This window comes from Euprymna scolopes, chromosome 2 (assembly GCF_053919585.1).
Source record: "Euprymna scolopes isolate OS-2025 chromosome 2, ASM5391958v1, whole genome shotgun sequence".
In the NCBI taxonomy this organism is placed as follows: Eukaryota; Metazoa; Mollusca; class Cephalopoda; order Sepiida; family Sepiolidae; genus Euprymna; species Euprymna scolopes.
The window spans coordinates 19,174,378-19,186,846 of NC_136483.1; the positions used below are offsets into that span (position 1 = coordinate 19,174,378).

General features: G+C 34.8%; 1 protein-coding gene across 1 annotated transcript in view; it reads left to right on the forward strand.

Moving 5' to 3' along the window:
* The window catches only part of LOC145289474 (uncharacterized), a 75,104-nt gene that overhangs the window by 46,358 nt on the left and 16,277 nt on the right, over nt 1–12,469 (forward strand). Inside the window, exons 5-6 of the mRNA XM_080136415.1 lie at nt 9,337–9,444; nt 11,400–11,599. Coding sequence (XP_079992541.1) covers nt 9,337–9,444; nt 11,400–11,599 — 308 coding nt within the window. The remainder of the gene's footprint in view (nt 1–9,336; nt 9,445–11,399; nt 11,600–12,469) is intronic.

A 12,469-nucleotide genomic window follows, 5' to 3' on the forward strand; every position in this document is an offset into this window, starting at 1 on the left:
AAAATATGCATTACATATTTCAAATATGCCCCATAGTTTCATTGACACGGATAGAACCTTGTCCTTATTTTAAAATAAACAATTTGCATTATATCTTTCGCATTCTTACGATCGAGCAGTATTGATTTCTTTTCAATATATCCCAACGCTAATCTATCTATCTATCTATCTATCTATCTCTTTCTCTCTGTATATATATATATATATATATATATATATATATATATATATATATATAAGATAGATTGGCAAAGAAAGAAAGAAAGAGGCAGAGAGAGAGAGAGAGAGAGAGAGAGAAAGAGGGGGATCGTAGATATTAGTTTATTTAGGAGCAATTTAAAAATCACCCTAACTGCTGTATAATCGCGAAATTCATAAAAAATCAATAACTTGGCAAATAATAAGTGTTTAGTTTCCTAGCAATGATCAAGTTTGCAGCAATCATCTAAGTTCGTATAACAACGGACTAAATAAGCGTTATAGCGGATGATGGCTTTGAGATTCTAAGTGCATTCCACAGGCCAAGTGATATTTCTAGAGCTGAGAATTTCAAACTGTGTTAACGGATGAGTTCGCCATAGAGTATTTTCTAGACTTTCGTCCGCTTTTTTTAATAGAAAAAAAAGTTGTTCATCAATCAAAGCTTAAATACAATAATAATCATTTTTTTTGTATCTTTATAACACGAAAAATTTTTTTAAATAGCACATGCCGTAGTAGAACGGAAATGTGTATGGTATTTTGTGTTATTTCAGCAATCAGTATTATCGATTCGAAAGTTATAATTGACCACAAATCCGTGAAGAATCGATCGGAGATTATTTATTGATTTGTCTCGTAAAAGTTTCCACCATCAGAAACAAAAAATAATAATTATAAGGATAACAGGTCGATCTAGAAAATTGAATATTTAAGTAGAAATGTATTGTCCAGATCGATATTCAGATATTGAATTACATTCTATTTTCAGACACTTTTTTTCTTCTTTTAATAAATTTTTAAAGTCAATAATGTTTTTGAATTTTTTAGGATGAGGATTGACTATTCATATTATTTGAATTATTCGGACTACTGTTCATATTTCGAGTATTATTTTCAACACCGTTCCGGTTGATATAAACTCCGACCTTCTGTAGACGTAGTAGAAAAATTACTTAATAACAGTTATAATAGGGTTATGACAATAGAATATTATTTTCATTCTTTTGATTCTCGGGTATATATCCGCCACAGTTAGATACACTTAACAAACAGAGAACCACATACGTCTCTATAAAAAAAAACATATAAGATATTAACGGATATATACTCAAGAGTACAAACAATGAAAATAATATGCTGTTGTCCTAGTTATAAGTTACACTGTTCTTGAAGTTGAAAGTTCAATTCTCAGTGCAAGCGACACTGAAAATACAATTGCGAATTACTTAGGACTTCTATCCAATCAGGATTGACGGGACGAGAGCGGGTTACCCCAGCTGATTAAATAAAGGGCCCCGCTCGAAATTCTGTGCAGATTTCCAAATTCGACAGAAATATTCCCAAGTTCGACAGAAAGATTCCCGAATTCGACAAGGTACACCTAAAGAAGATCGGAGCTTGCATCAACGGAAACATTGTGAAAATAACATTTGCAATAAGAACAGTAAGCCGAAGAATCTAAAGATTACCCGACATATTAAATGTGCTCGAATAGATCTACATTAGAAACAAACTGTGAAGTGTTCAAAAGATTAAATGTGAAATCCATGAAGATAGCGTAGGTGAAAGATGGAATCTAGAAATAAAGGAAGTGCATGATGATAAATGGGGAAGGAATTTTTTAGAGAATCCGTTGGACGAGTATAACAAAATGGCTGTTTTAATCTGTATCGATACCGATAACATAGCGTCTACTCTTTCTTTTCTCTCTATTCTCTGTCTTCCTTACTCTCTTACACGTGTTTCGAAGCCCATGATGGAAGACATGGCATTTAGTTTATCATGCATCTCGTCAGATACTACCAAATAAATAATAAATAAATATCGACGCAGTGTTACAAAATAAAATGAAAGAAGAAAAGTACTAAAAGAAAGATTCGATAAACGGTAAGTTTAAAATGAAACACTTAGATTAAAGATGATAATCAGAGGAAAAAACGAAGAGGCATCTTATACCACTTTTGCAGCAAAATCCTAAACTAGAGCTACGCTGATTGCCACTGAACAAACAAGAACGACATTGCCTGCTCCTCCTACCGTAAGTCCTACATCATATTAGTAACAAATACTTCCAAGGAGTTGAGGAATGTCAACACAACAGCTTTGCTTAACAATCTCAAGCATGATTCCATTGGAATGCTGAAGTTTTTCACCATTGAAAAGAATTTTGAACCGGTAGAACAATAGGTAGATCTTCAGACATATTGAAGATGCTCCCGTGATTTAGCAAACGAAGTGGTTTTATCCATCATAGCTTTTGGCATAATTTCCCCCAAAGAGAACATCATGTATCAGTATTTTTTCAAACGGCACATAAGGCCATAACAAGCCAAGTGTGACTGCTCAACAATGTTTCACACAATTAATCGCCGGATTTTTGGCTGTCCTCCTCACCATACTTGATTATTTCTTCTTGGGCGTGATGGAGACCAAGATTAACAAGTACATCCACAACTTGGGCGACTCTCTGAAGACTGCCTTCATGAAGGTGTCGCATCTATAAACAAGAACGTGATCCTTGAGCGCCTGTATTGGAGTGGTGTCTCTGATTACGGGGGTTACATTAAAAAAAATGCAGTTCTAGTTGTTGCTTAATAAATTGTCAGGTCTCTGCATATACAATATTTTTTATTGTTTATTTATTTTTCTTTTTGTCAAGTGCTGGATTTTACTGCAGCTTTTCTATTATTCTTTGTAATTACCATTGCATCAGATCTATAGTAGTGACTTCAAAAGTAAAAAAAATTATTTTAGTGCCATCAGCTAGAATCGAAGCCAAAACACTTAGTGGTCCAGCGTTGTTTGTTAAAATCTGAACCAACGGTAGATGATTATCAAAGTTTCCAAAATTAACCGACATTTGCGTATAAATGTATATTTATGTATGCGTAGAAAGGTACTTTAAGTTGACTTATGCCCGCTAAGTTCTAATTTTATAAATTTTATCAATTTTTACCCATTAGCAGCTATTTTTTCCGACTAAAACCCAAGTCGCATTTGTTCCAAATGTCCGAATCTCCTATATATCAAGTTGCAAGTGTGTAAATTAAAAAAGTGACATAATAATTTGGTAGAGACCGTTCCTCACACAGACAGACAAACAAGCTAACAGATCTATATATATAGAGAGAGACAGACAGACAGACAGACAGACAGAGAGAGACAGACAGACAGAGAGACAGAGAGACAGAGAAAGGGGAAGATAACATAAACCAGTGTATCAAAAGGACAGATCATGTTTGAAAATTCAAATCTTTCGATAATGTATTAAATTTGATCCAAAACAAAATTCCATGAAATCCAATTTAAGCCATCAATTTCAAACGTTTTTTAGAATCAAAATCATGAAACGTATTTTGATCAAAATTGGAATCATGACTTAAAAATCATTCCTAGGTTTGGGAAACTAATTACCCATCTTGAGACGAGTATTCTTCTAGCTTTCAATTAATAACTTTACATATAGAGTTATTTAAATGCTTGGCTATACATATATATGCCTGCGTTCATACATTTACGTCTGGTCATATACAACTCCAAAAGTCTTTTCAATTCGTTAGTTTTCTATGTTCACGTCTTTTGTTTAATATAAAATTACAAGTAGGAAATATCTTTGGATACTAAATTTGGATTTAATCCGTAAAGTTTTAATTTTTGCTTGTGTATTCTTAGAACAAAAAATCAGCTATTTAAAAAAAAAAAAAGAAATTTATTGCATAAAAATTGATGTCAAAATCATCCGGCTTTTTAACTCCTTTCTATTTTTAACTCCAATAAATTCAAGTGCTAATACCGCCCATCGCCATCTTATTGATTAATTCTATTGGGTCTTAATTAAATTAATTATCATGTTAAAAGTCTCCTGATATTGATATCTTTTTAAAGATTTTCTTCCTTTGCCATCACACGAGCATAACAAGTTTAGCGATTTAGCTCGAGGAAAAGTGTTTTATCCCTTCATCATCGTTAAATATATTTCTCTCCACAATTTTAATGGACTCTATATTTACATGAACCCGATAAGGAGGCAGAGTTATGCTGCATTATCACTTTTATATAACTGTATCTATTTAAAAAGTTGTATTTGATCTTGGTATAAGGCTCAATTTTCAATTCTATTTCTTGATAGAAACGCAGATAGAAAATCACGCCATAAATACAGCAAAGATTTTATATAAAGAATGTTGCAGCAAAACTCGACACTTAAAAAAGTAAATAATCTACGAAGAAATGCTAAGAATGCATCATGGAGTTTTTCACTGCTACAGAAAATGACACGTTCGCCAAAGTGAGGGACTCATTTCGTTCTTGCCTTGAGATGTTTATCTTCTCCGGCGTTTATATTGAACGACAATGTAGCATGTAATGCCAACTGTTGCTGATTAAACTTTCAGGATTCTGCATGTACAGTTTTTATTGCTTATTTTGTTTTTTTGTTTGGTCAAGTGTCGGATTTTACTGCAACATGTATATCAAATTATTAAAATTAACATTTGACTTCAATAGCATTGCATTATAACGACCAATTCCACAAAAAAATGATAGTGTTTTATTAGATTTAGAGACGAAGACATTATTTAGTTAGTGATCGTAAGATCACGGAGCTCCAAATCTCGAGAGATGCTAAACTTCTGACCGACCAATAATATGGATTTAAGCAAGCCCGTTCCACGGCAGACATCCTCACTGTAATCTCTGAGTGTATATACCATTCACTTGACAAAGCAGGGGAGGGTAGAGCGGTAGCTTTAGATATATCTAAGGCTTTTGACAGGGTATGGCATGAAGGTCTTCTCATGAAAATCAGATCATACGGTATCACTGGAAGAATACTTAGCATAATTAAATCCTTCTTAGATAAGAGAAAAATCCAGGTTGTCATCGATGATCGTACATCTAAACAATATGATATAAATGCGGGAGTGCCTCAGGGGTCTATCCTTGGACCATCATTATTCCTAATATTCATAAATGACCTCCTGACAAAATTGTCTGTGAGATGGGTATATATGCCGATGACACCACACTCGATAACAGGCATGACAGGAAAACAAATGAACACATTTTTTTTATTTTTTATTTTTTTTTTATTACATTTTCACCACAAACAAGGCACATTGCCACTTTGGTATAGGGGGCTACTATCAGGGGAAACATCTACTGGGGTACTATGCAGGGATTAGGGCAGCGAGATGTTGGTGCACGTTGCACTTGAACTTATGCATGTCAGTACAGTTGGGGAAGCAGTGACCTGGAATGGAATTCCAAAGTCTAGCAGTTCTAGGGAAGAAACTACTGGAGTAGAAAGATCTTTTACATCTAGGGATCTCTACAGTGTGGGGGTGGGATTTTGCAGCTTATCGGGTCTGTCGAGGGTGTTCACGTCGTGGGGGCACAAGTGCTTGCAGTTCTTCAGAGCATTCACCATTATAATACTTGTAGAACAGGCAGAGGGATGCAACGTTTCGACGATGGGACAAAGGCTGAAGTTTAGATGCCAGTTTAGGGCCTATCAGATTTGCGACTCTCTTTTGAACCCTGTCAAGGAGCGAGAGACTAGTAGCCGATGCACCGGCCCAAATATGACAGCAATACTCCATACATGGGCGAATAGTGGCCTTATAGAGGTACAGGATACTTTCGGGTGTTAAAAGTTTAAAGTTTTCTAGCACGGTAGAGAGAGCCCACCTTCCTTGCAGCGGCCCTGGCAATGCCCTCGATGTAATTGTTCCAACTCATGTTTCCTGTGAACGTTAGGCCAAGGAGCTTGAGAGACGTACTCTCAGATAAAGAGTCGTTGGCCATTGCTATAGGTGGTAGAGAAGGTTTCTTGTAATTATTGAATGAAACCAGTTTTGTCTTGGTGGCATTGAACGTTACCATCCATTTTTGTCCCCATTCCACTACTGATTGGAGGTCATCCTCTAGTGTTTCTGCTATTACTTTAGATATATGTTCGTTTGTTTTCCTGTCGTGCCTGCTATAGAGTGTGGTGTCATCAGCATATATACCCATCTCAGAGGCAATCTTGTCGGGGAGGTCATTTATGAATATCAGGAACAGCAGAGGTCCAAGGATAGATCCTTGGGGCATTCCCGCATTTATATCATATTGTTTAGATGTACGACCGTCGAGGACAACCTGGATTTTTCTCTTATCTAAGAAGGATTTAATTATGTTAAGTATTCTACCAGTGATACCGTAAGATCTAATCTTCCTGAGGAGACCCTCATGCCATACCCTGTCAAAAGCCTTAGATATATCTAGAGCTACCGCTCTGCCCTCTCCCGCTTTGTCCAGTGAATGGTATATGCGTTCAGAGATTACAGTGAGGATGTCTGCCGTGGAACGGGCTTGTCTAAATCCATATTGATGGTCGGTCAGAAGTTTAGCATCTGTAAGGTGCTGGACTAGAGCATGGTTAATTAAGGTCTCAAATATTTTGGCAAAAAGTGGGAGGAGGCTAATAGGGCGATAATTTAATGGGTCAGTTCTTTCGCCAGAATTCTTGAATACTGGTACTACAGAAGCAGTTTTCCAACCGCTCGGAAAGCAAGATTCATTAAGGCATTTGTTGTAGAGTTTGGAGAGAACTGGAGCTACTTCGGCTGAGCACTTTTTTAATAGCACAGCTGGGATGAGGTCGGGTCCACATGCTTTGGAAGTGTCAAGGTTTTTTATGATAGCATGCACCTGAGCAGGGGTGATTTTCAGATCGTCTAGCGTGGCGTCTGTCCGCATAGGAAATTGAGGTAGGGGGTGGTTTAGAGGGTCCAGTGTGGAGTTTGAGGCAAACCGACTGGCAAGCATGTTAGCCTTCTCGGTTGCTGAGCAAAGAACCTCGTGATTGTTGGTTAGTGGGGGAATTGTTGATTGCCCATTATTTACTACACTGTTGTAGATTTTCCAGAAGTCACGAGTTCCTAGTTTCTGTGCTTCGATGCGTTTTTTAGTGGTTTCCGTAAATTCCCTCTTAGCTGTCGCTATTTCTTCTTAACGTCTTTCTTAACATATCTAAAGAAATGGCAGAAACACTAGAGGACGACCTCCAATCTGTAGTGGAATGAGGACAAAAATAGATGGTCATATTCAATGCTGCCAAGACTAAAGTTGTTTCCTTCAATAACTGAAAGAAACCTTATCTACCACCAATAGCAATGGCCAAAGACTCTTTATCTGAAAGCACATCTTTCAAACTCTTCGGCCTAACGTTCACAGGAAACATAAGTTGGAAAAATTACATTGAGAACATTGCAAGTACTTTAACGATGAATGCCCCGACGAACTACAAGTACTACTTGTACCCCCTCGACCTTAATACCCCCAACAAACCCGACAAGCAGCAAAATCCCACCCCTTCACAGTTGAGATCCCTAGATGTAAGAGAGCCTTCTACTCCAGTAGTTTCTTCCCCAGAACCGCTAGACTTTGGAATTCCCTTCCGAGTTCCTGCTTCTCCAACTGTACTGACATGCAGAAGTTCAAGTGTAACGTGAACCGACATCTTGCTGCCCACCTCCCCATATAGTACCCATGAAGCTTATGTCCCTGATAGTAGCCTCCTACATCAAAATGGCAATGTGCCTTCTGTGGGGTGAAACTGTAATAAAAAAAAACTTTGAAAATCTGAGATAATAACAGAAAACACGGAAAAAACTTTTCCACTTTACGAACGTGTTAGAAAAAATTGTTGAAATCTTGGCATTTTGATGTCGGTTTCGTTTAAAAATTTGTTTCAAACGTTCATTGCGATAAATGCATAGGTATCTTCTATTTTCCTTCATCTTCAAGTCTTTTATTATCACGAAAGAACGTGTCAGACCATATTGTACACCCTGATCACTTTTAGACTAGTTTTTGTACGTTTTCTTGATATTAGCGTCTGATTGGAAAACAATTAGATCGGGCTTGAACTCACACACAAAAAAAGATGTTTCTGAATGTGAGATGATATGTAATTATTATGGCTGTGACAACAGAATATTGTTTTCATTCTTTTGATGATGTATAATCATTTCCACACTCAAACCATGTCGCAGCTCATAAAGCTATGGAAGTCGCAGGTATTTTACTTGTTGGACATCGGCCTGAATTCTAAGTAGCTTGGTCTATGTTAACCAATGGACTTTCGAGCTGTGCCTCAGCTGGAAGTGCACTCGTTTTGAATACAAGTTCGGATATGTTCTACTGATGATTCAAAGTGAGGGCTAAAATCAATTCTAGACCTACGGCTTTCATGACTTTTATGAATTGCGACATCGTTTAGTCGTGGAAATAATTTTATATAGATATCTTCTTAGGTAGATAGGAAGATAGATAAATCACCTATCAAATAGTTCAAGTTTTAACAGCTGGACTTGAAGTGCATTTATTCCATGAATAAAGCTTCTTTCTTAGAACTGCACGCCTGTGGAACGCTGTTCCGCTTACCTGTTTCCCTCCCGACTTCAACCTGGATGTCTTCAAGTCCAACACAAACAAATTCCTGATGAACCGCCCCCCTAAGTAATGACACCTTACCAATTCTCCAATACTATTGCTACACTACCCCTTTGATTACTGTACACACAATAACCCTTATCCCCGAGTGGCCATTGAGCCTTGATAAGTGGATGTAAAAAAAGAAGTTGATGTATTACGTCTGATTCTGATTAGACAATATCCATTTGTTATTGTCGTATCATGTTATTTATAGTTATAATTTCATTTAAGTATGAATATTGTCCCGCTCAGACAACTGTTAATATGTAACAGTGTTCGATTATGACTAGATAATCCAAATTAGCAAAAGAAATAATTCATATTTTTAATTGAAGAACTGTTTCTCTTGGAATTTTTATTTATTTTCAAATGGGCAAACAAATGAAAGCTAAAATCTGCAATAAGTTAACTGCATTCCAACGTCGGATAATTACATTTAGATATTCGTATAAAATTTAGTATAAAACATTATGTAATAGCAAATTTATTCAACATTTTAAAAGTGACTTGAAAATCAAGCAGTATTTTCCGAACAATCTGAAACAAAATAGAATTTAAGTTATATCTATTTTTGTTATAATTTTACAACTGCCGTTTACAAGTTGGACTTTATTTAAAAGAAACATGTTTTTATAAGTTATTTTCTACTTCCAGAATTGCAGAATGAGAAATCTGACAATGTTCTTTTGCAAACAACAAAGGACGTTAAGGTTGTACAAGACAATGGTAAAAGTGAAAAGACCGTTAAGACGTCTAAAAACGGTAAGCCCAAGTTCTTGTGTTTCTACAGCTTGTCTAAATCCAATTTAGCACAATACAATAAAAAATGTGAACACAATCAAATATCACTGAAATGTCCAAAATATCTGTCTCTTAGTCAAACCTAGTCCGACAATCCACGCAGGGCCTCTCTCATCATTAATCAATAAGAATAAAAACTCGATTAGCTTTACTTCACAAAACTGATAAATAAAATATCTATTTGTAGTAACAATATCGAATACTCTAATATCATATTACTTTTATGCGTATTATATATCTTATTACTGTTACGAATATCTTATTTAGTTTTTCTTTCTTTTTTTACATAACTTTGATGAAATTAACAATATAATATTATGTAGTTAACGCAGTTTGCATAACTAAAATCCAGATAGAACGATGGATTGTGATTGCCTAAAAATGATATAGACATTAGTGAAAAAAAATAAAGAGAAAATAAGTGCAACCATCAATAACAATCGATGTTTGTATCTTTTTTAAGGTAGTATGCTTAACATTTGTTCTTGGTTAAGAAACTAATAGGTTAAAACTTTGACATTATAAGTCACACACACACACACACACACGCACACACGCACACACACACACACATATATATATATATATATATATATATATATATATATATATATATATATACGTTTTATTTTTTATTACCGTATCTTTCTGTTAAGTTACATTATTGTTTCAGCTACCCGGCCGTTTTGTTGGCCGTCTGTAGCTTCCTTAGACTTTTACTTACAGGAAGCTACAGACGGCCAAAAAAAACGGCCGGGTAGCTGAAACAATAATGTAACTTAACAGAAAGATACGGTAATAAAAAATAAAACGCATATTTGCTCTACAACAGTATTGAGCACTTTCTTCAGTTGTTATTAATTACCATTTCCACTATATATATATATATATATATATATATATATATATATATATATATATATATATATATATATATATATATATATATATATATATATTACAATTATGATTGGAAGGCGTGTTTTGATACTCTTGATTAAACATAGAGAAAAAATAGGAGGCCAGCTGACGGGTTTCGCCCTCATTTTTCTAAAGCTGGTTCAAGGTATTTTTTCTATTTATAAAAGAGAGGGAAACTTACAAAGGAAAATATACGTTTAAAATAAAGTGTACTAACTATGAAAAACATGTATAATAATGCATATCTAAAATAAAGCTACATGCGATTTATTATTGTAATAAGACCACACGTAGCTTGATTTTAGATATATAGCGTTTACACCTCATTTTAAACATGGGGTTTTCTCGCTTTTATAAATAAAACTATCTTTAGATCCAGCTCTAGAAAAGTAAGGACGAAAACAGTCAGCTGACCTCCAATTTTTTCTACACTTTTAATCATGAATATATATATATATATATATATATATATATATATATATATATATATATATATGTGTGTGTGTGTGTGTGTGTGTGTGTGTGTGTGTGTGTGTATAATTTAGTAATTTAAATTTTATGATGTGAAATGGTTACATTTTTATTATATGCAAGACAAAGCATACATTTCAATAAGTCTTTATAAAATTCTACATCTCATTATGTCTTTATAAAATAGTACAGCCAATAATATTTTGTAAGACCGATAATCACTGGATTTCCATACCAGTAGATCTATTGCATTACATTATTCTGAAGTATATATATATATATATATATATATATATATATATATATATATATATATATATATATATATATATATATATATATATGCATGCGTGTGGGGTTGCTTTCTTTTTTATAGTAAAAAGTGTTTTCATCGATTATTAATTTGCAAGATTCATTTTCTGATAATGGCGTTTAAAGTTAAATTTTTCGAGCTTTTCAGCAATCTTTTAATGAAATTTAATCCTTTTTTCGTTTGTTTTTTTTGTTTTGTTTTGTATTTTTAGTGGTAGATGCTGACATTGGCGACGTCTTGTCTTCAGTTGAACAAACGATAAAAGCAGAAAACAAGGAAAATGAAACCCCGAAGGTATCAGCCGTTACGAAAGTTGATATCCCTTCCGAAGGCATCCACAAAATTTTTACTGATAATGACGTGAATGAAGGAGAAAAGCCCCTCAAGGATGAAAATGTGGCCGAAAAGAAAGTAAGAGCATCTTCGAGACTAATATGGCCTGCACTGTTTATGCCATCGTTAGTTAGACTTTCATCTTTATCTACAAGTGTCTACTAGAATCTATGAATTTTTTAAAAGTAAAGCCTCTTATTTTTTTTGCTAAAAATGTTGAAGAGCTACGAAGACGGGAGTGATACCATTAAAATAAGCGATCTTTTGTGATCCAAGATTTATTTGTCTACATGTCTACATTGTCGCCACCATTATTAATGTAATTTTGCTAGTTGGGAAGGATGTTATGTGAGGACCATTTTAAAAGTAAAACTTCCCATCTTCTTAATTCAAAAAGTTGAAGAGCTACGAAGACGAGAGTGATACCATTAAAAACAGCGCCCTTTTGTGCTGCGGAAGTTATATTTCTACATAGTCACAACCATTCTCAATGCACTCTTATTAGCGATAGGGTTGTGACTGTGCATGGGTGTCCAACGTTTCCTTTGTCACGCATATCTCTGTCGCAACTCTGAAATCGACAAAACTATCTCCTAACTGTACAAACATCAACTGCGTCAGCTTGGTCAACAGGCGCCGGTGAATGTTGGTCTGTTCAATTCTTTCTGCATCGAGGAATTCAATGATGCATTTTTGCTTCTAATGCACATCAATACCTACTGTTATATACTGGGTGATATGGTTATTATTATTAGTATTAGACGATACCACTTGTGCGCGTATGTTATGTGAGTTCTTATTAGTAATGATATGAGTCTTAGTGAGAGTTCTTGTCTTATTACATATGATATTGTATCTTAGAGAGAGAGAGATGTTGTTGTAATGACATTTTATAACACAGACATATAATAACAATACAATTTACCTTTTTGTAGAAATCACAAACAC